A 26,180-nucleotide genomic window follows, 5' to 3' on the forward strand; every position below is an offset into this window, starting at 1 on the left:
TCCACGAAAGGATCAGGGAGAACTGGACAGAGCACTCCGTGCCAAGCCTGGCCATTCATCCTGGAGGGCCAGAGCCCCGTCAGCTGCTCCAGCTTCATGTTCATCCAGGCAGAGGTGAGGTGGTGCTGAGCCCTGAACTGAGGGCCTGCCTGGCTAGCAGTGGGGCCCTGTGGTGACTCCAGTGCAGACCTGCCTTCGAGGGAACAGCAGCCTATTGAGTACCCAGGATGTGCCAGGGCTGAGGTCCCAACCAGGGAGCACACAAGGAACCTAGACCCAGTGGCAGAAGTAATAGCACCAGCTGTCTCCTGCAGAATTCTCAATCCCCTATGCAGTGCACCCTCAGTTGTAAAAGCAGGCCCAGATGCCAGCTCACAGCGGGGCTCAGAGGGCCAGGAGCATCGTTTCCCCTCCTCGCTGGGGTGTGCCATTCCCTAGAGGTAGGACCACCCTTGACAACACATTGATTCTACCCTCACAGCGTAGGCATGTAGTCCCAAGGGCCCGGCTGTGTTTGGTGGGGAAGGCAGGGGACAGGCCTCATGCCTGGCTTCCTGCACTCACTGGCCTTATGGCATTGGCCATCTGTGCACTGGGTATGGCAATGAGCTGCTGACAGACAGCGTCCCCAGCCCAGCCAGCACCGTGTCAGTGTTATCTAGTGTGATTCCCATTACCCTGCCCCTGCTTCCTGGGGTCAGCCCTGCGGTTTGATTGAAGTCCATTTTTAAGAGCCACAGGAAGGACCCATTGTCCAGAATTCTGGATAGGAGTCCTGTTCTGCCACTCACTGCTCCCTGTGTGACCCTGGGGTAAGTTTCTTGCCCTACATCTGTCCGGACGGGAGTTGGGCTTTGATGGGCTCTAAGACCACCTCCACCAATGACATCAGGGGTTCTCTGACTCTCCCCATGTCCCCATCTGTGGGCTGGACCACCTGCACCTCCCAGGTGAGGGGAGGAGGTGGAGGGAAACTGGGAAGGCAGCCCAGCAGCCTCCACCATCAGACTCTGTGTTTGCCTTCCTGCACCCATCCCATGGACCTCATTATCAGGAACTGTCATTTGGGTGACTGATCTGCACCCAAAGGAGCTAGAGGTGAGAGTCTAGTTTTGCATGCAGATCTAGAGGCATTAGATCACCACCTCCAAAGACAAGGGGTGTTCTCACCTGCCCAGCTTTCCCCTGAAGAATGCCAGAACTGGGGAGGTGGGCTAGGCTAGGCCTCCTATGGCCGAGCCAGGTAACCCACTCAGGGGAGATGAACTTGCTTCCCAGAGGAGCCCCAGCTCCCGATGACCAGTCCCACTGCTGGCTGGGGAGCAATATCCTGGAAAGAATCACCTCAACCACAAGGGGAACTGTCCTGATACTGCATGTCCTGGCTGCCTGGACTGCATGTCCTGGCTGCCTGGAGCAAGCACCATCGTTGTCAACCACCAAGTGAGGGGCCTGTTCTCTCAGATACTCACAGCCTGCCTGGCAGGGGTGGGTGGGGAATGGCATTCCTGACACTGTCAGGAGCTTGGTGCAAATTGACATTGGAATTCCAGCTATGCTGGTTATCCACCTCTGACCATTTTCATGTGAGCTTGTCCTGCCCTGAGGGTGTTCTAGGGTGAAGAAAGCATCTGGGGGAGTTCAGCCTCAGAGGACACCCCGTCCACCCTTCCATCGCAGATATTTTCAGAAACCTCTGTACCAGCCACTGGGCTGGGCATCAGAGAGAGTCCAGAGATGAGAACAGTCAGGCCCAGCCTCCAGGGGCTCAGCCTGGCCAGGCCAACCTGTGTCTTGTTGTACACAGGTCTGCACAGGGGATCTTGGGAGCCCAGAGCTGGCGTGTGGGTGGGCAGTCCCTGCCACAGAGAGTCAGGAGAAGCTGCAGGGAGCAGGCTGCACATGAGCCTTCAAGAGAAGCCAGGTGTTCCCCAGACAGGGATGGCTAGCAGGGCAGCTCAAGTAGAGGGGACGGCCCAGGCAGAGATACGGAGGTGCAGGAGAGCCTTGGCGGGTCTCAGGGGCTCCCAGAAGAGTTGAGATGCAGTTCTCAGTGATAGGGCCACTGATGTGCAGGGTGCACTCACCAGGGTCCTGCTGCGAGGCATATTCTTCTTCATCTTAGGCTAGGAGAAGCTGAATGCCTGCCAGGGTCCACAGCAGAGCCAAGACTGGAGTGGAGGCCATGGGGCTCCCAGCCATGTCCTCCCATCTCCTCCCGGCATTCCTTACACTCAGTCGAAAGGTCTTCCGATGTCAAACCTGGAAGTGTTTGAGGCCCATTTACTCCAATCCCTTTGCTTCCTGGGTGGGGAAATTAAGCCCCAGAAGGGATTCGGGGTTGATGTAAGGCTGCCTGGCTGGGAGCTGACCACTGACCACAGAGATGGTGACAGCTTCCCACTGTGGTGACCAGACAGGTCCCTGGACCAGCCCAAGCTGCCACCTGTCTGAATCCCACCCCTCAACTTTCTGCACTTGCAGTGACCCACGGTGGCGCCGGCACACGCCTCATCACATCTCGGAGCCCCCTCCATGGCAGGGGGCCCCCACCTGTGAATCGTCTTCAGCGATTCTGCCTGATTACTCTTGAACACTTTCCTTACCCCTTCCTGCCTGCAGAACTCTCCCCCTTGGCTGCCCGCCAACTCATTGACCTAGCGCCCACCACTGGCCCCTGGGTACTCTTACTCCAGCCTCAGGGAGCAAAGGGTTGAGCTGAGAAATTGGCAAGAAAATGTCAAACTCTTAACACAGTTTCCTGTCTCTGGAAAGGCTGGCAGTGGAGGAAAGGGATGAAAAGCCTTGAAAAAAATCTCATTAAAAGGCTCTTCAGGCACTTTGGCCTGCGAATAAGTCATCCCGAGTTCTACTTTGGTGAGTTTTTGCAAAGGAATGTGGACAAGATGAAGGAAGGACTTTAAAGACTGGGGGACTTGTAGCCGGGGGCAGGCAGAGGGAGGCAGGGTGAGTGCTGTGGCCTCCAGTTCTGCTGGGCAGGCTCTGCCCTCATGGAGCAGGGATCCTGTGTGACCCATGGGAAAGGGGCACTGAGTGGCATCTCTGAGGCCTCTGCAGGCAGCAGCTTTAACAAGGACCCAGCCCCTGCTCCATTGAGGTGGTGAGAGTCCCAAAGCCAGTGGGGGTAACGGCCGCATACAGTCCTCACAGAGGGACCTTTGGCTTTCTAATCCCCGAAGGCAGATTGCCCGGCCTCTTGCAAATGTGACCTAAGGAGGCACCTCTGGGGTCTGGCCTGTTTCCATCATGCTGTGGCACTTGGTTGTTCACAGCCTCCCCGGCCCAGCCCGTGAGCTCTGCCCGGTCCAGTGTCAGTTACTGAATGAGCTGCAGCCCTGCAGGAGCTCACAGCCTGACGAGGAAGGGAAGACACTTACACCTGTAACTCATGGAGAATGTGTTCAGGGCTGCCCAAAGTAGAAAGTACTCTTTCTGTGAAAGGTTCCAGGCTATGAAAGAGGGAAGGAACCAGGAAGGGGAATGTGAAGGATGAACAAGTCTTGGACCCACGGACAGGGGAGAAAAGGCAGGCTGCAGAGAGAGTGGGCCCAGAGACAGGGCAGTGCGGAGCTTTCATAAGAACAGCAAATGACACATTCATCTGAGCCCAAGTGAGGTGTAGCCCTGATCACCAGGTGGAGGGGTTGGGGCTTCACCTGTGAGGCAGCAGGGAGTCCTGAAGGTTTGAAGCAGGATGCAATGCTATTGTCAGAGCTGTATTCTAGAACCATGAGTGAACTAGGGGGCCTGTGAGTACTGGTGAGGAGGGACACAGCTTCTGCCTCCCCATCCCCTCAATCATCCCCCCCTTCCCCACCACGTCCCTACACATGCCACGTGAACTGGCACAGACTGAGAGCTGGGGAGCGGCCTGTTATAGGAGTCCAGAAGGTGAACAGCACGTGGGCAGGCCTCCCAGGAGACCAAGGCAGCCCTTTTCAAGATGGAGAGGGAAAACAGGCTCTGCAGTCAGATAACTGAATCCAAGTCCCACTTCCATCTCTTTGCCTGCGCCCAATGCTAGGCAGGCAAGGTACTGCACCTTCCTGAGCATCACGGGATGCTTGCCTCAGCAAGAAGTAAGGCTTGGCAGGTAAGCCCTACACACAGATGGTGCTCAGTATATACCAGTCTCTGCTTCTCCCAGCTTTTCCAGAGCCTTCAGAAATCACCATGGAAGCAGCAGAATGGACAGAGCCCTGGGTGAGTCCAGGCTGTCCCTGCTGTACTGGGTGACTTGGGCAAGTGTCTTCTCCACTTGCATCGAAAAAATGAGGGTCTGGGGTCTGATAAATAAACTTGCTTCCAGTTTAAGGGTTCCATGACGAGACCACTTTCCTCTCTGTCCAACGATGGCAGGAACGTCCCATCTCCTCCTAGGAGGGGAGGAGGAGCAGGACATTATCAAGAACATGCCTCCTGCCCTTCAGATTGCTTGATGACATCTATTTGTATCCGGCTTAGAGCAGCCGGGCTTGTGTTGACTGCTGGGTACTTAGTCTTCAGCCAACAAATGCCTCCTGCAGCTCCAGAGGAGGTTGGGTGGGTGTAACTGGGCCAAGAAGAGCTGAGGGGCACTGGGAGGCGCATGGCAGTTAGGGTTGTTTTTCTTTTGCTTGTCCGTTCATTGATTAATATAGCGAAGGGGAGAGTTTTCAAACAGTAGGCATGTCTGGGTCCAGGCAGGCAAGTGATTAATCTTAGTTTGTTGCTGCTGACAGCTAGGAGCAAGAAATAATAAAGGTTTGAGGGGGGCGGTGGGAGTGGGGATATGAGGAAAGGCTGCTCTCCCCTCATCTATCAGCAGGAAGCAAGTCTCCACTTCCTTCTGCCATCCAAGCATCCCCTTGTTGGGTTAACATCTGAGACTCCAGACACTTAGCGCCATGGTGGTTGCCTGCCCCCATGCGTGAACCACCAGGGCAGTCCCTGCAAAGCCACAGTGGGAACTCGCTGGCCATTATTGAGTTCCCTGCACAGCCCCAGAATACCTGGACTTAGTCGGTCTCTGTATTCCCCAGCCAGGCCCCTGCAGGGGTGATGAAGCCTTTTAAGAGCAGACTCCAGGGAAGGCAGGTGTGTGCAGCTCGGGTGCAGTACTGCTTGCCCCGGGACCCCCACACTGCTCAGCTGTGGTTGCAGGGGCCCTGAGCTCCTGGCCGTGTGCCCCATGGCTCCCCCAACAGAGGGAGCTCTGCACAGCGGTGAAGACAATGGCTCTGGATCTTGGTTTAGGCTCTTGAAACCCAGTTCTGCCACATACTAACAGGGTAGTGTTGGGCAAAGGGACTGAACATCTCTGAGCCTCGGTTTTCTCATCTATAAAATGGGTTTCACAGGTGTATTAATGAAGAGACAATATATGTGAAGTGCTTAGCATATGCCCCAGCATATAGTGAGTGCTCTATCAGTGGTAGCTCAAGTATCTTTATTTTAGACCTCAGAAAGCCACAGGTTGTTGGGGAAAGAGCTCGGTGTGGCCCAGTGCATTGCGAATTGTCTGGGTTCAACCTGGAAGTCTCCATCTGTGCCCATATCCACTCTCCTTTACAATGATGGGTTCTAGATTTTATGTGGCTACAGCTGGAAAGCATGCTAGAGAATCTCGCAGAGCTGGAGTCCAATCCAGGCTCCCCTCCTCCTGGATAACCTCTTTTGAACCTCTCACCTCTCTTGCACTCTGTACGTTGTCCTTTGGTGTGGCCTTGGATGAGTGAGTGAACTTCTCTGACCTCCTGGTTGCTCATCAGGAGCTGGAGATGATGACCATTCAACAGGTATCCTTTTTCATTACCATGCTGCTGCGCCTCCAGCTCTCCTGCCCATCTTCCAAACTTACGGTCTGGCCTCCTCATCTCACAGGGAAGCATGTTAGCAGCCAGTCAAGGTAGCAGCTCCAGGAGTACCCTGGGCAGAAATTTTGGGGTTTAGGGAACAGAAAGAGGCTTTTTCGATTTTCTGGTCCAATATCTTGAACAAGTAGAGATACTGAGGCCCAGAGACAGGAAGAAGCTTGCCTGCCTCTGGCCTTCCCAGCAGGCCCTGTTTGCTAGCAGCATTTGAGCCAGCCTGAGTCAGGGCAGCAGGGGTGATGTGGGAAGAGGGGGTGTGTGTCTTTGCTTTTACCACATGGAGGATTTCATGTCCTTTCAGCGCTGATGGAGGAAAAATGAACTTTCTGCTCAATTAGCGTGCTTCGTGTTTTCTCCTTCTAAAAGGTTTAAAGGAAATGCCACAATTAGAAGCCGCTGCTGTAGGCAAAACAGAGACTCCCCAAACGCTCTTTGCGAGGACTAAATGAGAACAGTGAACTTTAGAATGTGCAGATGCCTTGCAGGATAAGAGAGTGCACTGTTGAGAGGACACTGTGAGGAATATTAGATGACATTTCCCTTTATTCAGAAATTACTGAGAACATGTTCCCTGCTGGTAGTAAAACATTGCCAAGGATGCCACCCTCAACATTAGACTGGTGCCTCTCCTGGACTTCAAGCCTGGTGCTTTGGTGATTCTGGTGTAGTGAGGATGGGGAGTGTAGGAACAGCCCTGGGCTTATGCCCAGTAGACCTGGGTTCAAATCCTAGCTCTGCCTCTGACAAGTTACAGGATCCCAGACTAGTCACCATGATTTGCACCCTTCTTTCTGAGGGGTTCAGACAGACCCTAGTTTGAGTTCTGCCTATTCTCTGAGCCCTCTGTTTACTCTCTAGCACAGCAGGTGTAAATCCTGCCATGCCACGCTCTCTGGGCTACTGTAACGTGTGAGTGAGGTGATACGGGTCAGCATGCCTCGCCTAGGGCCTGATATTTGGGAATAGCCAGCTTTCACACTGTGATAGTATGTTCGAGAAGAGTAGCAACCATTGCCATCATTTTTACAGATAAAGAAACTTGCCAGGCATGGTGGCTCACGCCTGTAATCCCAGCACTTCGGGAGGCCGAGGCAGGCGGATCACAGGGTCAGGAGATGGAGACCATCCTGGCTAACACGGTGAAACCCTGTGTCTACTATAAATACAAAAAATTTAGCCGGGCGTGGTGGCGGGCGCCTGTAGTCCCAGCTACTCCAGAGGCTGAGGCAGAAGAATGGCATGAACCTGGGAGGCGGAGTTTGCAGTGAGCCGAGATCGCGCCACTGCACTCCAGCCTGGACAACAGAGCGAGACTCCGTCTCAAAAAAAAAAAAAAAGAGAGAGACTGTTGTTCACATTACGTCACAGTTAATGCATTAAAGAAATGAGATTGCAACACAGCTCAAGGTCTCTTTCTACCTTGTGGGGTCTCTCGGAGTAGAAACACCCCCATTCCTCTCTAGCAGGCACTGAGAAGTCCAGCCAATGGCCAACCCCGTCTCTGGACCTAAGCTGGATTTTCTGACAGCACCTGTGACCGTGAGCCCCGTGCCCAACATTTCTCAGACACCTTTCCCCAGGCAGTGGTGACATAGAGAAAGCCCAGAGACCTGAAACCAGAGGGGCTGGTTCTGTCTGGCTATAAGCAAACAGTGTCAGCATCCATAACCCAACTGGAGGAGTCTAGTTTCTTCTCTGGGTCCAGCCCTCAAGCAGCTGTGAAGAAAGCACAACTCATTGCTCCTACTTTACAGAAGAGGAAACAGAGGCTCAAAGGGGCTTAGAAACCTAAGGCCATGTTGTCAGGGAGGGGCAGAGGCTGACCCTGCCCAGCTCCTGGACCACTGTTCTTTCTTGACCCTTCTCAGCCATTTGCTCCAGCTAAGCTTAGAAGTTCTCCGTTTGCACCCGGGTGCTAAGCTGATGATGCTGAGACTATCTGGTAGCAAAGTAGGAGACCAAGGCCAATTCAGAGGGGCCAGTGGCAGGCGGCCTACATAGCTGGCGAGAGAGAAGTTTAGGAAGCCCTATCTGGCCCTGGGTGTGTGACAGATCAGGAGTGAAGGACTAGGGCAGTGGGAGTAGAAAGGAGAGGCATATGAAGGTAGAATTGATGAGAGGGAGGAGGAGTGAGGAGTCAAGGACCACATCCAGATTTCGGAGCAGCTGGGTGGGTGGTGGCATTCCCGGCTGCAATGTAGACCTGGAAAAGACCCAGGAAAACAGACTCCCCGCAGCTCAGCTTCCCCCTTCCCACTGCCACCTAAAACCCAGAGGCAAGAGGTGCCTGCACTCATTCTGCCTCACTCTGCCAGTTCACAGCCCAGTGCACCACCCCCCAACCTGGCAGTACCAGACATGCCCATCAACAGGCTGGGGTTCCCTCCCTGGCCTGCTGTGTTTCCCCTCTGAGCCAGGGATGCAGCATTGCCCTTTGTTTTACCGGAGCTCCTTGGTCTTCTCCAGCATCTGAGCAGCCCCAATTACGTTTCCAGCTGGTTTTTAATTGTCTCATATCAGCCCACATAAATCTGCCTGTGCAGCTCCGCCACCGGGGAAGCATTCCAACTGCCCGTCCATCTCCAGGGAAACCTCTCGTGCCCTGGGACAGTTGCTTTCTGAGGCACTGGGTGGTCTCTCCAAATGAGAAAAACATTTCTTTCCAATCACATTTCTAACATCTTGTTAATTTGAATTATTTAACAATATTTTTGCAAAAACCATCTGGGAATGAGTTGGTTGGCGACTTGGGAGAAAGCATACAGGGTGCTGCAGGGAAGGCGACAAGGACAGCTGCAGACGTCACATCTGCCATCAGTGAAAGGGTGGCTACATGGAGAGGAAGGCTGTGACCAGGAGCACAGGGATCATAGCCTGAATCCCACCATTACCACCAGCCAGGAGGTCACCAGTAAGTCACTTCCCGTCTCAGCCTCTCAGCCCTGAGGCCCAGATTTGCAATGGCAGTGGAGGCTCTCGTAAACTCTGAGAGGCTGCACAGATGCAGTTGGGGTTGTTTGCAGAGCCTTTGTGCTGTAGGGGCTTATTGTACTGATAGCTGGGTAAGTGATGCAAAGGCCCCACGGGAAACATGATTGGCCCTTACCTAGAGGCATTTGGTGGGGCTTGATGCCACTAACTTCACACGGTAAAATCCCAGTGTTAAGGCAGAGCCTGACTGTTCCCCAGACCTTTGGGCAGTCAGAGCCCAAAGGGAGTTGGATCATCCAGGTCAAGACCCTGGCATTCACGTGGGGTCAGCTGAGGCACAGAGAGGGAAGAGGACCTTCCTGAGGTCCTGTGGAAGGCTGCTGGTAGAGCCCCTAGATGTCCCAGCTCCCACCCCAGGGTTATCACCCTTTGGAGCCCCGTAAGCACTGTATTTTCTTCTCTCATTTTCTCCACAGACATTGTCAGTACTCGAGGCAGATTTATAAAATCAGATGTCAAATTTTATAGCCCTCGTCTTCGCTCCCGCAGTTCAAATGTTAGGGCTATAAAATGAGGTTTTGTTGTGTGTGCGGCACGCTGGCACGCACGCGCCCTTGCCCTCTGCTGGAGCAGAGGCCGTTCCATCCACCGGCCTGTGTCTTGCGCCTGCCCTTCTCTAGGAAGCAGCCTCCATCCTCCTTCCAGCACGAGTGTTTTCTGCCACTTTTAATAATGCTTTGCTTTTTTTTTTCTTTATCTTTTTAAAGATTATTTCACCCAAGAGGAATATCAGAAACAATTGGGTTTGACAAAGCCAGCTTATTACAAATGCTTTAATTAAAACCATTTTTTAATTTTAATTTTATTTTATTTTTGCCATTTCCTTTGGAAAATCCACATTCTGCTTATGGCCTCAGGCAGCTTGGAGATCACCCTGCCACATTTTAAGCACAGGCTTTCAGGGCAGGGCTTATAGACAAGCCAGCAGCACGGTTTTCACCACTGAGCTCTTATCGTGCCCTGGGCTGTCAGCTGGGTGAGGAGACAAAGACACATCAGACTCTAAGCTCACAGTCTAGACACGGAGACAAGACGGTAGGGAAGTACTGTGATGGACAGAGGTGTGGCAGAGGACAGAGTGAGGGAGGAAGAAAGTAAGCCTGACTAGGGGCATCTTGGAAGTCTTCCTGGAGGAGGGGCCAGTTGAGGAGGACTTCAGATGATAAGATTTTTGAGAGGAGAAAACTGGGGAAGTTATGGGGAAGCAACAGCAAAGTACAAGGACGTTTAGGTTGGAGATTAGAGGAAAGGCCTATGCAGTGTCCTTCCTCCCTAAGGTCCCAGCTTGGCTAGGGTGGCCGGCTGTTCAGTTTTCCCTTGGAATTGATAGAGCCTCTCTCTGTTTTGTAAAATGTCACCCAGTTTTTGTTTCTAGGTTTAAAACTGAGGTGCATAAAATGTTATAGCTCTTCTAGAATTTGTCTAGCAGATTTTCCAGTTTTTACTAGAAAACCCCCAGGAAGAAATCTAGGTACATAAACCCTTGGACCTTGCTTTCTAAATTTGCCGTCTAACATCTGATTTCGACCCTCAGGGTTGTAGTGTGAAATGATTTGTCATCTGCTAGGAACCTTTCTTGGCTGAGGGTTCCTTTGGGAACGTGTCTTTCGGTCTCAACACCCCAGAGGGCCTGGCACAGTATAGGTACTCAGGAAACATTTGGAGATGGTATTCAGGAGAAAAATAATCACAACATTCAAAATGAGCCATGATTGTAATAAAATCAGATTACAAAGTTCAGCCCAGTCGGTAACCATATGTCACATGCTTGTACGCATGTATGTGGGAAAAATATAGAAAGGCACTGTGCCGAATTGTGGTTAACCAGTATCTGTGGTGATGAAATGGCAGGTTTTTACCTTCTTTTTGTTTATTTTGGATTTGTGTTTTCTGGATTTTCCACAGTGAATCTCTTTTATAATGGTGTTTTGTTTTGTTTTTTGAGACAGAGTCCCGCTCTGTCGCCCAGGCTGGAGTGCAATGGCATGATCTTGGCTCACTGCAACCTCCGCCTCCCAAGTTCAAGCAATTCTCCTGCCTCAGCCTCCAGAGCAGCTGGGATTACAGGTGTGCACCACCATGCCCAGCTAATTTTTGTATTTTTTTTTTTTTTTAGTAGTAGAGATGGGGTTTCACCATGTTGGTCAAGCTGGTCTTGAACTGCTGACCTCAGCTGATCTGCCTGCCTTGGCTTCCTAAAGTTGCCTGGCCTATAATAGAGGATTTTTTTTTTTTTTTTTTTTTTTTTTTTTTTTTTTTTTAATGAGGCAGAGCAGGAAGTTCATTGGCTGTGGAGTTAGGAAACCTGTTTCTGGTTCCAGCTGTCTTGAACTTTTCTTTGTTACTTCTCTGTACCTCAGTTACTTGGGGGTACTTTAACTGGCTCAGTAGAGAAAGAGCATAGAGTATTGTGGCTAAGAAGGTAGACCACCTGGAGCCAGAATCCCTCCCGGGTTCAGATCTCCATTCTGCATCTTACTAGCTGTGTGGCCTCCATTTCTACATCTGTACAATGGGGAGAGTAATAGTTCCTACATCTCAGGATCGTTGTGAGGCATAAATGCAGTCGTGGTCCAGGACCACAGTTTTGTACACCCTGAAGCCCTAGTCAACTCTCTCTGGCTCCCCACAGCAACCTCACTTTACGCTCAAGGAGACAGGCTTAGAGAGATGAGGGGCTCACCTGTGGCTACATCAGCCCTCCACATCCCAGCCCTCCATCCCTTCAACAATCCCCCACCACCTCCCAGTCTGCCAGAGAGCAAGCTGTGTACCCATCATTTCCTCCTGGCACTAAAGGCGTATGCCCCACCGAGGCTGAACACAACCTCGCAGGGAGAAACGCATTTGCACGGTGCTGGGCAGGCTTTTCTTAGCTCCTGGTATAGCTGGTGTTAGGAATTGACTTGAACAGGCGTCCGCAGAGTGTTCTCAGAGGCCGGAAGAATGACGCCAGTAACAGTGATTAGAAACTTGAGGCAGTGTAGGATTCTGACACATCAATGGTAAGATGACTGAGGCAGCAAACGCAGGAGATGGTGTGACCTGGACACCCACGTTTCAGAAAATATTCGCATAACCCCATGTTGAGTTCAGATTTTCAGGCTAGGAAAATACATTTTCCTGCTCTGAATTGTTCCAACCCTAACCAAAATGTCGTCTCTGAAGAAGCTAGGGTTGCCTGTTTTACTTCTGTGGGAGCTTTGCTTTCAGGAAGCAATCAGTTCCTAAAGTAAGTAACTTTGTGGAACTCAATTACTTGCAGACGTGCTGGGGGGGGAAAAAACAGCAATAATTAATGTGGTCAAACCCAAGCCAAATAATAAAATGAAAGCTTTGTTTTCTGTCAAGGCAGAAATCAATTTCATTACGGAGCAAAGAACCGGAGATTTAATTTTGAGAAAATTCTCCACCTTGAGAAAAGAGGTTGTCAAGAAGCTGCCAGAATGAATGTCCAACATGAGAAGATTTGCCCCCCAGAACCCAGACTATGAAGAACTGACAGTGACCTTTCAAAGTTCCATTTCCAAACCTTCCAAGTGTGGCCAAAGCCAGTGGGCTTTTGCTTCTTAAAATTCTTGGGCCCAGCTGGACACAGTGGCTCATGCCTGTAATCCTAGCACTTTGGGAGGCCAAGGCAGGAGGATTGCTTGAGCCTAGGAGTTCAAGACCAGCCTGGGCAACATAGTGAGATGCGGTCTCTATAAAAAAAATTAATTAGCTGGGCATGGTGGCTCACACCTGTAATCCTAAGCTACTCAGGAGGCTGAGGCAGGAGGATCACTTATCCCCAGGAGTTACAGGTTACAGTGAGCTATGAATGTGCCACTGTACTCCAACCTGGGCAACAAAGCAAGACCCCCCCATCCCTTCCCATCACAGAAAAGCTCTCGGCTTCTGCCCCTTTTGGGGTGGTCAAGAGACGAGTGTTGCTATACCTGATGATACTTTCATGTCAATAAGACCCTGTCTCTTGGGACTTTGGAGGGGCTGGAAGAGAGGGGTACTCAGGAGGTCAGCAGACCCCAAAAAGGAGTTCAGCCGAAGCTCAGGAGTGTCCGTGTTAATGACAGAGTTGTGTCCAGCCGGCAGGGCTGATGGCCAAGCTGGACAGACTCCACAGGACCCTGTTCAGTTGCTGGCTCCCACTGTGTGAGAGATGGTGACTGCCTCGGGAACGGGCAGCAGAAGTGACCAGGATGGGAAAGAGCAGGAAATTCTGCCCCAGGGGGACAGCTGGAAAAGAGCAGCCCAGGTCTTCCTGTCTGAGGGACCTTCGCAGGGCAGAAGCAGTGGACTTGGCCTGCAGGAGCTAGAGCTCGGAGCTGGGCTGACCTCAGCATGCTACAGTTAGTCACATTTCAGCTCAGGACATGGAAGAACTTAATGATGGGCAAAGCTGTCTATTTGGAAGGGGTTGTCTTGGTGAGGAATGAGCTCTCTAGTGGTGGTGGTAAGTAGCAAAGCTGGACAGTAAATATTGCGGATATTACAGAGGAGTTTCCATCATCAGATGGAGCTAGAATGATGATTCTCAAACTTGAACATGCATCAGAATTTCTTAGAGGGCGGTTTAAAACAGATTTTGGTTGCAAAGAGACCCAGGGGGCCACAGGCTTAACAAGTTAAGTCTCTGGGTACTGGTGGACATTCTAGGACACACTTGAATCAACTCTATTTTTTAAAAACCTCCACTCCTCTTCCAGCCCTGGGGCTCTGGGGTGTTTGTAATGAAGGCAAATCCTTTTGTTTAATATCCTTCCTTCCCATGTGGTGTGAGCATCTCCTATGTGCCAAGCTTCAAAGGTTGTCTCTTCATCATGTAGATGGGGGAACCAAGGCCTGATAAGGCAGAAGCCAGTACCCCAACACCCAGTTCTGAGCTCTTTACTTAGCTTTCAGTGGACTTCAGGGAACATTGTATACTATTTTCCATTTCACAGATGAAGAAACTGAGACCTGGATTCCCAAGAACTATTGGGAGTTTTTCCACCAGGAACCACGGTCATTCATATGATTTGCAAAAGGTCCTTGGCAGGGTTTCTGGGTGGTTCCCAGCCAACCAGATGCCTTTGAAATTGGGGAAGAAAAACCGCCCTTGGGTTAGAGGCAGTGGCCTTTAAGCAGCAGATCTGTCTTAATTTGCAGTTTTAAAAGGCCCCTCTGGATTTTTTTTCTTCTTTTCAAATAAAGTTTATTGTGTGTAATGAAGATACACACCATGATGTTATAGAATACATATAGATAGTAAGAAGGTTACTATAAGCTGGATGCAGTACCTCATGCCTATAATCCCAGCGCTTTGGGAGGCCAAGGCAGGAGAATTGCTTGAGTCTGGGAGTTCAAGACTAGCCTGGACAGCATAGTGAGACCTCATTCCTATAAAAAGTTTTAAAAATTAGCCAGGCATGGTGGCACACCCCTGTTGTCCTAGCTACTTGGGTGGCTGAGGCAGGAGGATTGCATGAGCCCAGGCATTTGGGGTTACAAAGTGAGTTATCATTTCACCACTGCTCTCCAGCCTGGGCAACAGAGCAAAACAAAAAAGGTTCCCATAGTGAAGCAAATTAGCATATCCCTGACCTTACATAGTTAACTTTTTGTGTGTGTATGTGACTAGAGCAGCTAACATCTACTCATCTAGCATGAATACCATATGAAGTACAATTTGTTTATTACCTGTGGTCCTCCTGTTGTGCATCAGCTCCCTACACTTGTTCATCCTGCATGTCTGCTCTTTTGTACCCTCTGACTTACATCTCCCCATCTCCTCCCCACCCTGCCCCAAGGACCCACTGTTTTTTTCTCTATCTCTACATATTTGTATTTGTTTTAGATTCCACATGTAAATGAGATAGATCATACAATATTTTTCTTTTTTTTTTTTTCTTTTTCCTTTTTTTTTTTTTCTTTTTGAGATGGAGCTTCGCTCTTGTTGCCCAGGCTGGAGTGCAGTGGTGCGATCTTGGCTCACTGCCACCTCTGCCTCCTGGGTTCAAGCGATTCTCCAGCCTCAGCCTCCTGAGTATCTGGGATTACAGGCATCCACCACCATGCCTGGCTAATTTTTGTATTTTTAGCAGAGACAGGGTTTCACTGTGTTGGCCAGGCTGGTCTCCCAACTCCTGATCTCAGGTTATTCACCCACCTTGGCCTCCCAAAGTGCTGGGATTACAGATGTGAGCCACCACACCCGGCCATATACAGTATTTTTCTTTCTGGATCTGGCTTTTTTCACTGCCCCTAGTGTCCTCCAGGCCTATTCCTGTGTGGTGAATGACAAGATCTTTTTTAGGACTGAATAGTATTCTATTATACATACACCACAGTTTCTTTATCCATTCACCCTTGACAGACCTTCAGTTGTTTTCATATGCTGACTATTGTGAATGGCACTGCGGTGAACATGGAGTACAGATGTCTTTACAAGACGGTGATTTTATTTCCTTTGGGTATATGCCCAGAAAAGGGATCACTAGGTCATAATGTAGTTCTACTTCTAATTTCCTTACATAGCTCCGTACTGTTTTCCATAATGGCTGTACCAGTCTACATTCCCACCAACAGTGTATAAGAGTTTACTTTTTTCCGCATCCTAGCCAACATTTGTTATCTTTTGACTTTCTGATGATAGCCATTCTACTGGGTATGAAGTGATACCTCATAGTGGTTTTAACTTGCATGTCCCTGATGATTGCTGATGTCGAACACCTTTTCATATACCTGTCAGCCATTTTTTAATGTCTTCTTTGGAGAAATGTCTGTTCGGGTCTTTTGCCCATTTTGTAATCAGGTTATTTGTTTTTCCATTATGGAGTTGTGTGAGTCCTTTATAAATTTTGGATGTTAACCCTTTATCAGATATATGGTTTGCAAATATTTTTTCCCAATCTGTAGCCTGCCGTTTCATCTTATTGTTTCTTTTACTGTGCAGGAGCTTGGATGTAGTCCCATTTATTTATTTTGAGCTTTTGATATGATATCCAAAAAAATCATTGCCAAGGCCAGTGTCCAGGAACTTTTCCCCTAAGCTCTAAGAGTTTTATAGTTTCTGGTTTTTTTTTTTTTTTTTTTTTTTTTTTTTTGAGACGGAGTCTCGCTCTGTCACCCAGGCTGGAGTGCAGTGGCCGGATCTCAGCTCACTGCAAGCTCCGCCTCCTGGGTTTACGCCATTCTCCTGCCTCAGCCTCCCGAGTAGCTAGGACTACAGGCGCCCGCCACCTCGCCCGGCTAGTTTTTTGTATTTTTTAGTAGAGACGGGGTTTCACAGTGTTAGCCAGGATGGTCTCGATCTCCTGACCTTGTGATCCGCCCGTCTGGGCCTCCCAAAGTGCTGGGATTACAGGCTTGAGCCACCGTGCCCGGCTAGTTTCTGTTTTTATATTTAAGTCTTTTATCCATTTTGAGTTGATTTTTGTATATAATAGAAGATATAGGCTCATTATTTTGCATATGGAAATCTATTTTATTAGCACCATTTATTGAAGGGATTATCTTTTATCTTGGTACCCTCATCAAAAATTAGTTGACCCATATGTGTTTGGATTTGTTTCTGGGATCTCTATTCTGTTCCACTGGTCTATGTGTCTGTTTTTATGCCAGTACCATACTGTTTTGATTACTATAGCTTTGTAATATAATTTCAAATCAGGAAGTGTGATGCCTCCAACTTTTTCTTCTTCAGCATTGGTTTGGTTACTCAGGGTCTTTTGTGGTTCCACATGAATTTTAGGATTGTTTTCTTCTTTTGCTGTGAAGAATGACATTGGGGTTTTGATAAGGATTGTTGAGTTTCTCATCTTTACTTTTTTTCTTAAATAAAACTGTAAGTTGGATCAGGTGCTTTGTGGATAGTGAGTCCACTTGCTGTGCTGGTGAACACCCTTGGTCAGTTGGTGAGGGGGCCCCCACCAGGGGGCCAGGAAGACTGGTGAGGGTGAGCACCATGCTTTAGCAAGAGCCAGGGTCCATGGGGTGGCTCCGGATGAGAAATGAGGAGCGGGGGGCATTGCTGCTTCCTTCCCCTCCCTGCATGCCCCCTCCCCCTGCCTCATCCCCTACCCCAGTATCCCATTACTGCAGATTCAGTCTGCTGGTCTTGCCAGAGAATCCTCCACAATAGAGGCATGGGGCAGGGGGCTTTATTGTAGAAAGAGAGTAAACCTCTGCCCTTCTCTGAGCCTCAATGTCATCTGTAAAATGATGGCAGGGAACCAAATGATCTCAAAGTATCTGGTTGGTGTCTTGTCTCCCTCAGAAATGTTGCATACAGAGCAATGCACACAGTAGACACTTAATAAATGCCCCTGACCATCTATGACCAGTTTCCTGTTTAGTTCCTTTTCTGTTTTGTTTTTTGAGAAAGGATCTCACTTTGTCACTCAGGCTGGACTGAGTGACAAAAGGCATCCAGCGGGATCCCCCCCCACCAAGTGTCATTGCCTTCCCACTTACACACCCCTGGTAATGGGAGGCTCACTCCCTCAGCCTGAGCCCTCATTCAAAAACCTCTTGTCTGATAATGTGTTGGTTTTCTCCTGAGAAAATTGACCAAAATGGGTTCATTTTGACATACCTACTGCTTTGTGTGCTAAAGCGAGCCGTATGCCTCTACATGTTCGCCAGGAGAGGCATCTGCCAGGCCTCCCGCCCAGAGATGGCTTTTTGTCATGATTTACTGAAGGCCTTCACCCTGGGCCGCCAACTTAGAGCTTGAGAAATGCCTGGGCGTCTCGGGAAGGCTAATCGCTGCTGATGCGTGTATTGAAAGTCTAATTATTTGGTTGTAAATCACGTCATTTCGCTCAGCAGCATTTACATCGAGACGTTTGTTCACAATAACTTGGCGTGTGTGTCTTTGGCTTGTCACTGTGAAGGCTGCTTTGGAAGCTGTGGGCGGGATGCAGGTGTTGGCCGCATGGGCCTCCTAAGCTCCTTTATCCCAGCACCCTTGACTCTTAGCACATCTCAGCTAGAAGGAGCCTCCATGCCCACTGCCGCACGCCTCACACAGTTGGAGAACCCAGTCACACAGTGAGATGCACTCACGTCCTGGTCCCCTGGCTCAGAAAGCCCCGATAGCCTTGCACGGTGACTGGGCAAGTTGCTTCTCCCTCAGGCCCTTGTTCTTCTCATCTGTGCAGTGGGTATCTTGCATACAATGCCAGCCCTCCCAGCTTCCTTGGGAGGCCACACATTAGTCCAGTCATGGACCAAGGGAGCATTTAAGGTCTTCTCAGCCGTGCCAGAGGCAGGCCAGGCCCTGTGTGAGTGGGCTCTGCCTGGGCTTTGCCTGGGCTCTGGGTAATTGGACCACAGATGTGGACTGTTGAAATACTTGCTGCCGTGAAGCCACATCTCTCACAGTGTTGGGGCAGTGTCTGAAGGGAGGTACCCCAGGTCCAGGCTACAGCTCTCCATGCATTTGGGATTCTTGGCTTTCCGCTAAAATAGCAGGGGCCTCTCTTTGCTGAATGCTGTACTGAAACAGTGGCCTATTTTTCTTCAGAGAGATTTCCACCCCCTTTGTCTACCACACATTGAGGGAGAACGGGGTCATGTGTCTGCCTGGCAGGCAGGCACCCACTCCAGCTCTGTGAAGATTCAATGGACTTGTGTTCAGTCTCACTTCTCGCCTCAGTGGCTGCATACTCCCAGGTCAGTCACTTGAGCCCTCTGACTCTGCTTCCCCACCTGCAATCTGTAGGCCCATCTCTTGATGTTGCTGTGAGGAGGTACATAGAGCACTTGGCAGCACGTCCCCAGGTGGTAAGATGGGTAATGCTGTGCTTCTCGAATCTTCCAGCACTGTGTTGCTGAAGTGGCTGTATCTTGCTCGCAGGGGTGAGGAGGAGAATTTCTTTAGAGGCATAGACCTAGCAAAATGTCACACTCCCCTGGAGGTCAAAGAGGCGGCAGGAGGAGAGCAAAAGCTATGTCATAAAGGCACTGCTTTCAAGAGGCAGAATCTCCGTCCTCGGGTGGGGTTATAGCAGGAACTACCCATTTTGCAGGCTTGGTAGGTGACCACGGAGGTAGCTTGCTATGGTCACCCTCCAGGCTGGTTCTCTCACCCACATCACAGCAGGTTAGCATTAGAGCTGGGCCTGACTCCCTTCAATATGGCACAAACTTCCCTGTTGGCTTCTACCCCGTCGGAAGCAAGTACATGTCTGTAGGGGTGGAAGGGCCCTCCCCGATGCCAGGCATGGAGGCGACGCTCCCAGGGCTCAGAGTGTGAGCACTTGCTGCCCTGCTCACCAAGGCCAGGGGACCTGCGACACCTCCCTCCCCTGGGAATTATCTGGCAGCTGATGGTTGAGTGCACTTTAAATGCACAAGCTCATTCTGTCTCTCCTTCCACCGATCTGGCCCAGGAATCTTTGCACAGTGTAACATTTAAATGTTTAAAATGGCCCAACAGCATGGTGCCACATTCTTTGGGATAATAGAAAATAAAGTCATAAGAAAGAGTGGGGGGTAAAAAATACCAAAATGGCCCAACAAGAAGAAAAGATGCAGCCACTTAAGAGCCCGAGTAGGGAGGGGCAGGGCCAGCGCTCAAGAAGACCACGATTTTGCAAGGGAACTTGTCTCACATTCATGTTTTATTTAGGCCTGGGCAGGGGGCACTGGGCCCCCTGGAATAAGTCCTTTCCAAATCCTAAGGGAAAAGGGCTCTGGCGCATTCTTCCCTGTGGCCTCCCTGGGGGAGACTCTGATATGAAAAGCACGTGCCTGTGTACGCACCTCGCAGGGATGACCCTCTGGAAGCTCCCTAGTCCTTCCCATTTTGCCAGTTCTCACTGGCTCATCCTGGAACTGTTGTTGGCTGGAAAAAGCATCCACTGTGTCCAGCCTCAGAATGTGCAGCTTCTCCCTTTGCTGGGCCGCAGTCGGTGACAAGGTCGACCAGCCACCAGCCTGCCCTGAGGAGCTTATGTCTGGAGGCGAGGATGCATGGGGCCTCACTGCCCCGGCTCTGGGCAGACCCGGATGGATGGATGGATGGATGGGTGGGTGGGTGACGGCCACAGTGCCTCGGCTGTGTGCCAGGCGTGTGTGTGTGCCCAGAGGCCAGAGGGGGCTATGGCTCAGCCGGCTGAGAAACATCACAGTGGGCTTGCAGGATTCTCAGCCTCCAGTTCTCACCAAGCTGCGGGGAAGCCAGATCTTGGGGCAGAAAGAGGCCAGCGGGTGGCCGAGCAGAGGAAGATGAGGCTGTGGTGGGAGCTTCTGGGTCCTGAATGCCAGGCTTTGGAGTTCAGCAAACATAGGTTCAAATCCTAGCCCTACCATGTCCCATGAGATACAACCTTCCTGAGCCTCAGTTTCCCCATCTGTAAATAGTGATCATTCTAACAACTTAGCAGCTTTGCTCTGCAGTTTAAATGAGATAATATGTGGCAACAGCTCAGCTCAGAGCCCAGTACGCAGTAGGTGCTCTTGAAGTACTGGATGTCATTATATACGTTTTGGCCATGGGGAGCCTTGGATGGTTTCGACCTGAGGGCTAATGTTCTGAGGACATCTGGGTCAGGACAGCAGCTCCCTGCACACCTTTCAAGCTAAGGTAAACCAAAAATCCCCTCTGTGTCTGGAGTCCTGTAACTGGGTCCCACGCGTTAGTCCCAAAAGCCAATTTCCATCCTTCTCCCGCATAAATATTATATGCAAGTATTTTTAAGTCATTTCATCACGAAAAGAAGCGGTTTAACATAACTATTACTCAGGATTCTTCATGAAATATGCATCAAGCAATTAGGTCTAAAAGCGAGAGGTGAGGCGTCGTACCCTGCTCAGCGGCCGGCAGCTGCAGGCTGAGTAATGTTTTATTAAAGCCTGTGATTGCGCTGCGAGGTGGGGCCTGTTATTAGCCCTACGTGCCCGGCACGTTTGATAATCCTGATGATGAGGAGGTGCTTTTTGTGATGATAATGAGCCATCTGAACGCCTGTGACAGCTCCAGCACCCCGGCCTCTGCCAGCCTTACAAGACTCATTAGACAGGTCACCCACTAGAGACACCTCTCATTGTGACTTTGCCCTCGCAAGATGTCCTATCAAAGGAGACGGGGCTGATGCAGGAGCTTGGCAGGCACAGCAGCCTGTTGAAGCTCCCCGGGGGCAGTGTCCTCCCTGAACCATGATGGTGCTGAAGTGCGGAAGCCCACGCTGCCTTGAAGAAAGGTGGGAGGGGGTGTGGCCCGGAACCCGGCTTACCTGGCTCGGGATGCAGGGCTGGGGCTTTGGGCTCACCTGCAGCCTGCCTTGCCGTGCACCTTGGGCCAGGGTAGTATACTGTCTGGCCTCAGTTTCCTCCACAGTACCCCAGGGGAGTGAGAGGTGACCCCTAGACTGTTTGCAGCTCAGAATACGTGCTGTCTGGAGCAGCCACACATCCCTGGGCATACTCCTTGCCTGATGGACCCCTCTGTTCTCCATAGAAATGCTCATGCTTCCTTTGCTCATGCTCTCCTCTCCTTTTGTGTGAAGGTGGGAGTCACTGAAGCCACTCCTGGCAGCTGCTTTTAAATCTTCACCTGTTAGGTGACATCTCCCTCATGGGGCCCTTAACCAATGAGAATGTATTGTCACAGCATGTCTCCTGGCTGTGTGTGGACAAGGCGTCACCTGACCCTTGCATTGGTCGAGGATTGGCAGATAGTCTCGGGACCTCAGACCCCTGGGGGGTGGTCCTGGGGGCTCCACCAATCAGAACATGTCATTCCCAATCCCCAGCACAGCCTCTTGTGTGGGTGCCACACATTGTCTTTTACTCCCAGCCCCTCTGCTGTCTCTGACCTGCTGTCAGCCCTGCACCATGGGCGCTGTGGAGGCGGAAGATCATTGTGGAAGGGATGTTTGCTCAGGGTCTGACGCCTCTCACCCACCCCCCTGCCTGGCTTCACATGGAGCACTGAGGGTTACATGAGGCCCTCTCTTAGGTCTGGGGAGTGCTGAGGTCAGGAGCACTGACTCTGGGCATCAGCTGCTGATGATCACTGTGTGATCTTGGGCCGGACACCTCCCCTGTCTGCTCCTCGGTGCTTAAGGACATAGAGCCTGGCCTATAGGAAGCATTGTCCCTGAAGGCAATCCTGGCCGATGCCCCAGCGAAAGCAGGACTGGGGATGAGGGCAGCGGTGGAGGGAATGTGTAAGGCTGCTTGCAGACCCCTTCTTGCAGGAACCCCTCAGCAGGTAGGCAGCAGATTATGTTTTGCACATGTGGAATCCAGGACCTAGGGCTGGAAGCACCCCCCGGGGTCATCTAGTCAGCCTCCCTGTGGATGCAGCGGGAGAAGGGACAGAGCCCAGCAAGGCACAAGGACAGCCTGAGGGCTAGGGAACCCACGGGGTGCAGTGCTTGAGCCCGGGAGGGTCAGCATGTGAGCGTGCCGTTCTCCCTCTGCCTGAGAATAGTCAGGCCTCAGACTGGGGGTTCATGGAGCCCAAGTGCTGGTCCCAGCTCTGCCTTGGTCTCTGAGCTTCATGACCAGCCTGCCCCATTGGCACAGCCTGGCTCAAGGTGGTAAACTTGTGGGTGCTTACACAGGCGAAATAGGAGTGTGTTGCGGGGGATAAACAGCAGGCTCAGACAGGCAGGAGGGACTTCCAGGGGACGTCTAGACTCTTCTCAGCCTGGCAGCTGCCCCAACTCACTATCTGTCAGCAGCCAAGGTACAGAGGACATTGTACCTTGGCCATTCTAAGCCCCTATCCTGTGAACAGAGGAGCTTTGCGTCTGTTTCAGACTCTGTCAGAGCCATTGCCGCCATCACTGTCCACATCCCTTGCCCGATGCTGTAGAACAAATTAATGTGAAATGTTACTTTCATCCATGTGAGTTACTCCCCTAACTTTGAAAATGAAACTGGCTCGCTCCCCTACAGCTTCATACCTGCACACTGGCAGACTCAGTTCCCGCCAGCGGCCATGACTGTCTGCCTGACACCTCCTCCACTCTGTCCCCCAGGCATAGATCTGTGAGAATCACAAAGCCTGCTAGTCCAGCACTCCAAAAACATAAGGCCACTCAGTGCATGCATGTAGAGGGGAATGATGTGCCCAGGGTCACACCCTCCTCCCTGCTGAGTGTCCCTGGCACCTGCAGCCCCTTCTTACCAGCCCTGCTCTCTCGCCCGCCCGCACCCATTCTCCAGGCGAAGCTGGGCATGTGGCTCTTAGAGCTCAGCTTTTTAACTCTTCTGCTGTTTTCTCAGCCACACAGTTTCAGTGTGTTATTTAAGCAATCACAGCCCTTTCCAAGCTGGCACAGATCTGTGGTCTCTTCGGCGTGGCGGGTAGGTGAGTCTTCACTGGAATGGAGTTTTACATTCTTCTTGTCATATACACGCCGTTTCCTTTCTGCAGCCTAAGCAAGTGCGCCGCCTGCTTCTCAGACGTGTCTAGGCAATTCTCCAGTGAAATGACCCTTTACTGAGGAGCAGAACTTGCCACAGGCTCTGTAATTAGAACATTGCCAGCCTTTAAAAAATCTTGATTTAAATTTCAGTTCTTTACAGGAATTATTCTCTCTTGAAATGTAATTGCTCTCCCAACGATTTCCGTTAAGCTGAGGGTGACATCTCTAAATACATTATTATAAGCAGACATATTGCTTAGTGCTCGCACTTCATTAAGCATTTGTTCTGTGCATATGAAAATGGTCCTGGAGCCCAAATTAAGATGTCAATAGAGCGGGCACTCGTAAGCTTGGGAAGCCCAGTCCTGACGGAAAGAGATGTGTTCAAGCCCTGAGAGCCCCTGTGGGAGTGACAGTGGCGAGGGGCGGAGCTGGAGTAGAAAGGCTGCAAACCTTCAAGTCTGCTTGGAGCTCAGGTTGGGGGAGTCTTCTAGAGGCCATGGAGATGGGGGCAGGTGATTTGTCAGAAGCTCCAGCTTTCTACCTGAGGGACAGACACCCGATAAAGTGGACTGTGCTTTGGAAAATCTAAAGCATCCACAGGTGTGGTGGCAGAATCATAGTGGAATCATAAAAGGTGTGGAACCGAGTGGGCAGGAAGACGGCAGCCTGGACCAAGGCAGGCTGGTGGAGGGGTGAGGGGTCCAGTGTGGCTGCAGCCCCAGCGAGAGCTGGGAGAGGTCTTCTGGGGCCAGGCAAATGCTGGTGGGAGGACCGTGGCCTTGGCTCTGTGTGAGCAGATGCAGGTGGGCTCCAAGGGCTGTGAGCACACAGGCTCTGCTCTCTGAGGAACCCACCCACTGCTTTTCCTTGAGCAGACTTCAGGAGGCTCCTCCCAGGCAAGTCTGAAGCCAAGCATGGTGGACATAGACTGGGCCCTGCTCCGTGGCATGCTCAGAGGAGCTGGGATGGTGGCTAAGTACCTGCAGTTCAGGAAGGCATGTGTGTCCTCAGTGCCACCAGATGAAGGAAGGAGCTCTGCCTGTGGGAGCCTGGAAGACCACCCAGCAGAGACAACACAGGCTGGACCTTGGGAGAGACAGGGTTTATGAAGAAGGGGAGGATGCAGAGGGCAGGTAGTACAGACTTTCTGCCCACTTTGCATTAGCTAAGCCGAGTCACATGGCTAACTGCCTGCAAGGGAGGCTGGGAAATGTAGTCCCTGGCTGGGTGACCCCTTCCCAGTGACAGTTTTCTACTACTGAAAGGGAAGAACAGATCACTTGCCATCCCTGCCACACAATTTCCTCCTCTGGAAACTGGGGGTAATGACCCCTGCCCTACCCACTTGTCATGGCATTGGGGATTTGAACACACTTTGCACCTGTCAGGCAAGGCTTAAACAGGGATATGCACTAGTAGTAGAAAGAGGGACTAAGTTTTGTTTTGTTTTTCTGAAGAAGCCCCTAGAATCATTCAGTGTTGGAATGCTCTCCTGTAGCCGTGGCAGCTGCTGCTGGTTCCAGGCCAGATGCCGGAATTGGGGGTGCACTTGGGTGCAGCTGCATTTCATCTGGTCTTGGGCCTTGGCCCTGGCATGGAGAGGTGCAGCTCCCAGCCACTTGATGGCTAGGATCCCTTCTGTCCCAGAGAGCTGAGGAGTCCCTTGGCCTCAGCCTGAGTGTCAGAGGGGTAGTTCTGATAACCTCTGTGTTTTGTTCACAGGAGCAACCAGGGTTTTATGCACATGAAACTGGCCAAAACCAAAGAGAAATACATTCTGGGTCAGAACAGCCCTCCATTCGACAGTGTCCCGGAAGTCATCCACTACTACACCACCAGAAAGCTACCCATCAAAGGGGCCGAGCACTTGTCCCTCCTCTACCCCGTGGCTGTGAGGACCCTGTGAGCGGACCAGACCTGCCCTGCTCTGTGACAGAGCCTGAGACTTGGAGGTGCCGGAGGCCCCCCACCAACCAGCCCGGCCACTGTTGCTGGCTATGTCATTTGTGTTGTGTGTATGGTACTAGCACACCACTGCATGTCTCTAGAATGCTGTTGCCACTTACGGGGGCTGGAGAAGGCCTGGAGAAAGACAGAGGGGCGGCCAACACACCACCCCAGCCCCCACCCCCACCCTCTCCTTGAGTTTCTGTGAATTAAAATATTTGCAAATCCAAAGAGATGCCTTCCAGGATGAACAAAGGCAGACCAGCTCCAAGGGGTGGGGGTAGGGTGGGGCGGGAGCTCCCTGGCTGACATCTCTTTGTTCTCCAGCTGTCGAATTCACACCTGTGTACGGGGCAAAGTTTTCCCACAGGGGCCCCCAACGGATGCTGGGAGCCAAATGCTGGTGCTTTGAGAGCCCTGGAGGCCCTGGCGTTCCGCCCCCGCTGGTGTGTATGTATGTGTCTGTGTGAGTGTGCGTGTGAGTACAGATGTGAGAATGTGGTCATACACAGATGGGTAAGCCCGCTGATCTACTTGTAGTCACTCAGTGTAATCATTAGGCGATCTTCAAGAAATCATTGTGCAGTCAAAAAGAAGATTCAATTATTTATGAATAGGGTATGTAAATAAAATAGTCATTTAATATATAGCCTTATCCTTTTTTGATATACTGCAGAGGGTCTCTGAGGGGTCAGTGCTTGTCTACTGGTTTCACTCCCAGAGCAAGGTGTGTCTCCTCTGGGCTTACTGCTGTGGCAGGCCCCAGGGAGGGGAGGGAGGCCGAGGCCTCAGCTCCAGCCCTCAGCAGCTCTGGACACCAGAGCCATCTGCTCTGGCAACTGGGCTGAGGCAGTCGGTAGCACTCTGGGAGTCAACGCAGAGCTCAGAGTTCAGGCTTCAGCAGTGGACACAGGAGCCTCCAGTGTTGATCAAACAACCGGTCTTTCCCTCCTGCAGTGGGATGTCTGTGTTGACACCCCCCCAACCCCCGGACACAGCA

At 51.2% G+C, this 26,180-nt stretch overlaps 1 protein-coding gene and 1 non-coding gene across 2 annotated transcripts in view; both read left to right on the plus strand.

Moving 5' to 3' along the window:
• Positions 1–25,827, plus strand: part of SHB (SH2 domain containing adaptor protein B) — a 148,589-nt gene extending 122,762 nt beyond the window's left edge. The window contains exon 6 of the mRNA XM_010369997.2: positions 24,956–25,827. Coding sequence (XP_010368299.1) covers positions 24,956–25,139 — 184 coding nt within the window. The 3' untranslated portion in view covers positions 25,140–25,827. The remainder of the gene's footprint in view (positions 1–24,955) is intronic.
• Positions 10,260–10,321, plus strand: LOC115894070. The gene has a single exon (XR_004054122.1). It is a non-coding gene; the product is annotated as a U7 small nuclear RNA (small nuclear RNA).
• Positions 25,828–26,180: the final 353 nt, after the last annotated feature.

This window comes from Rhinopithecus roxellana, chromosome 16, assembly GCF_007565055.1.
Source record: "Rhinopithecus roxellana isolate Shanxi Qingling chromosome 16, ASM756505v1, whole genome shotgun sequence".
NCBI classification, from domain to species: Eukaryota; Metazoa; Chordata; class Mammalia; order Primates; family Cercopithecidae; genus Rhinopithecus; species Rhinopithecus roxellana.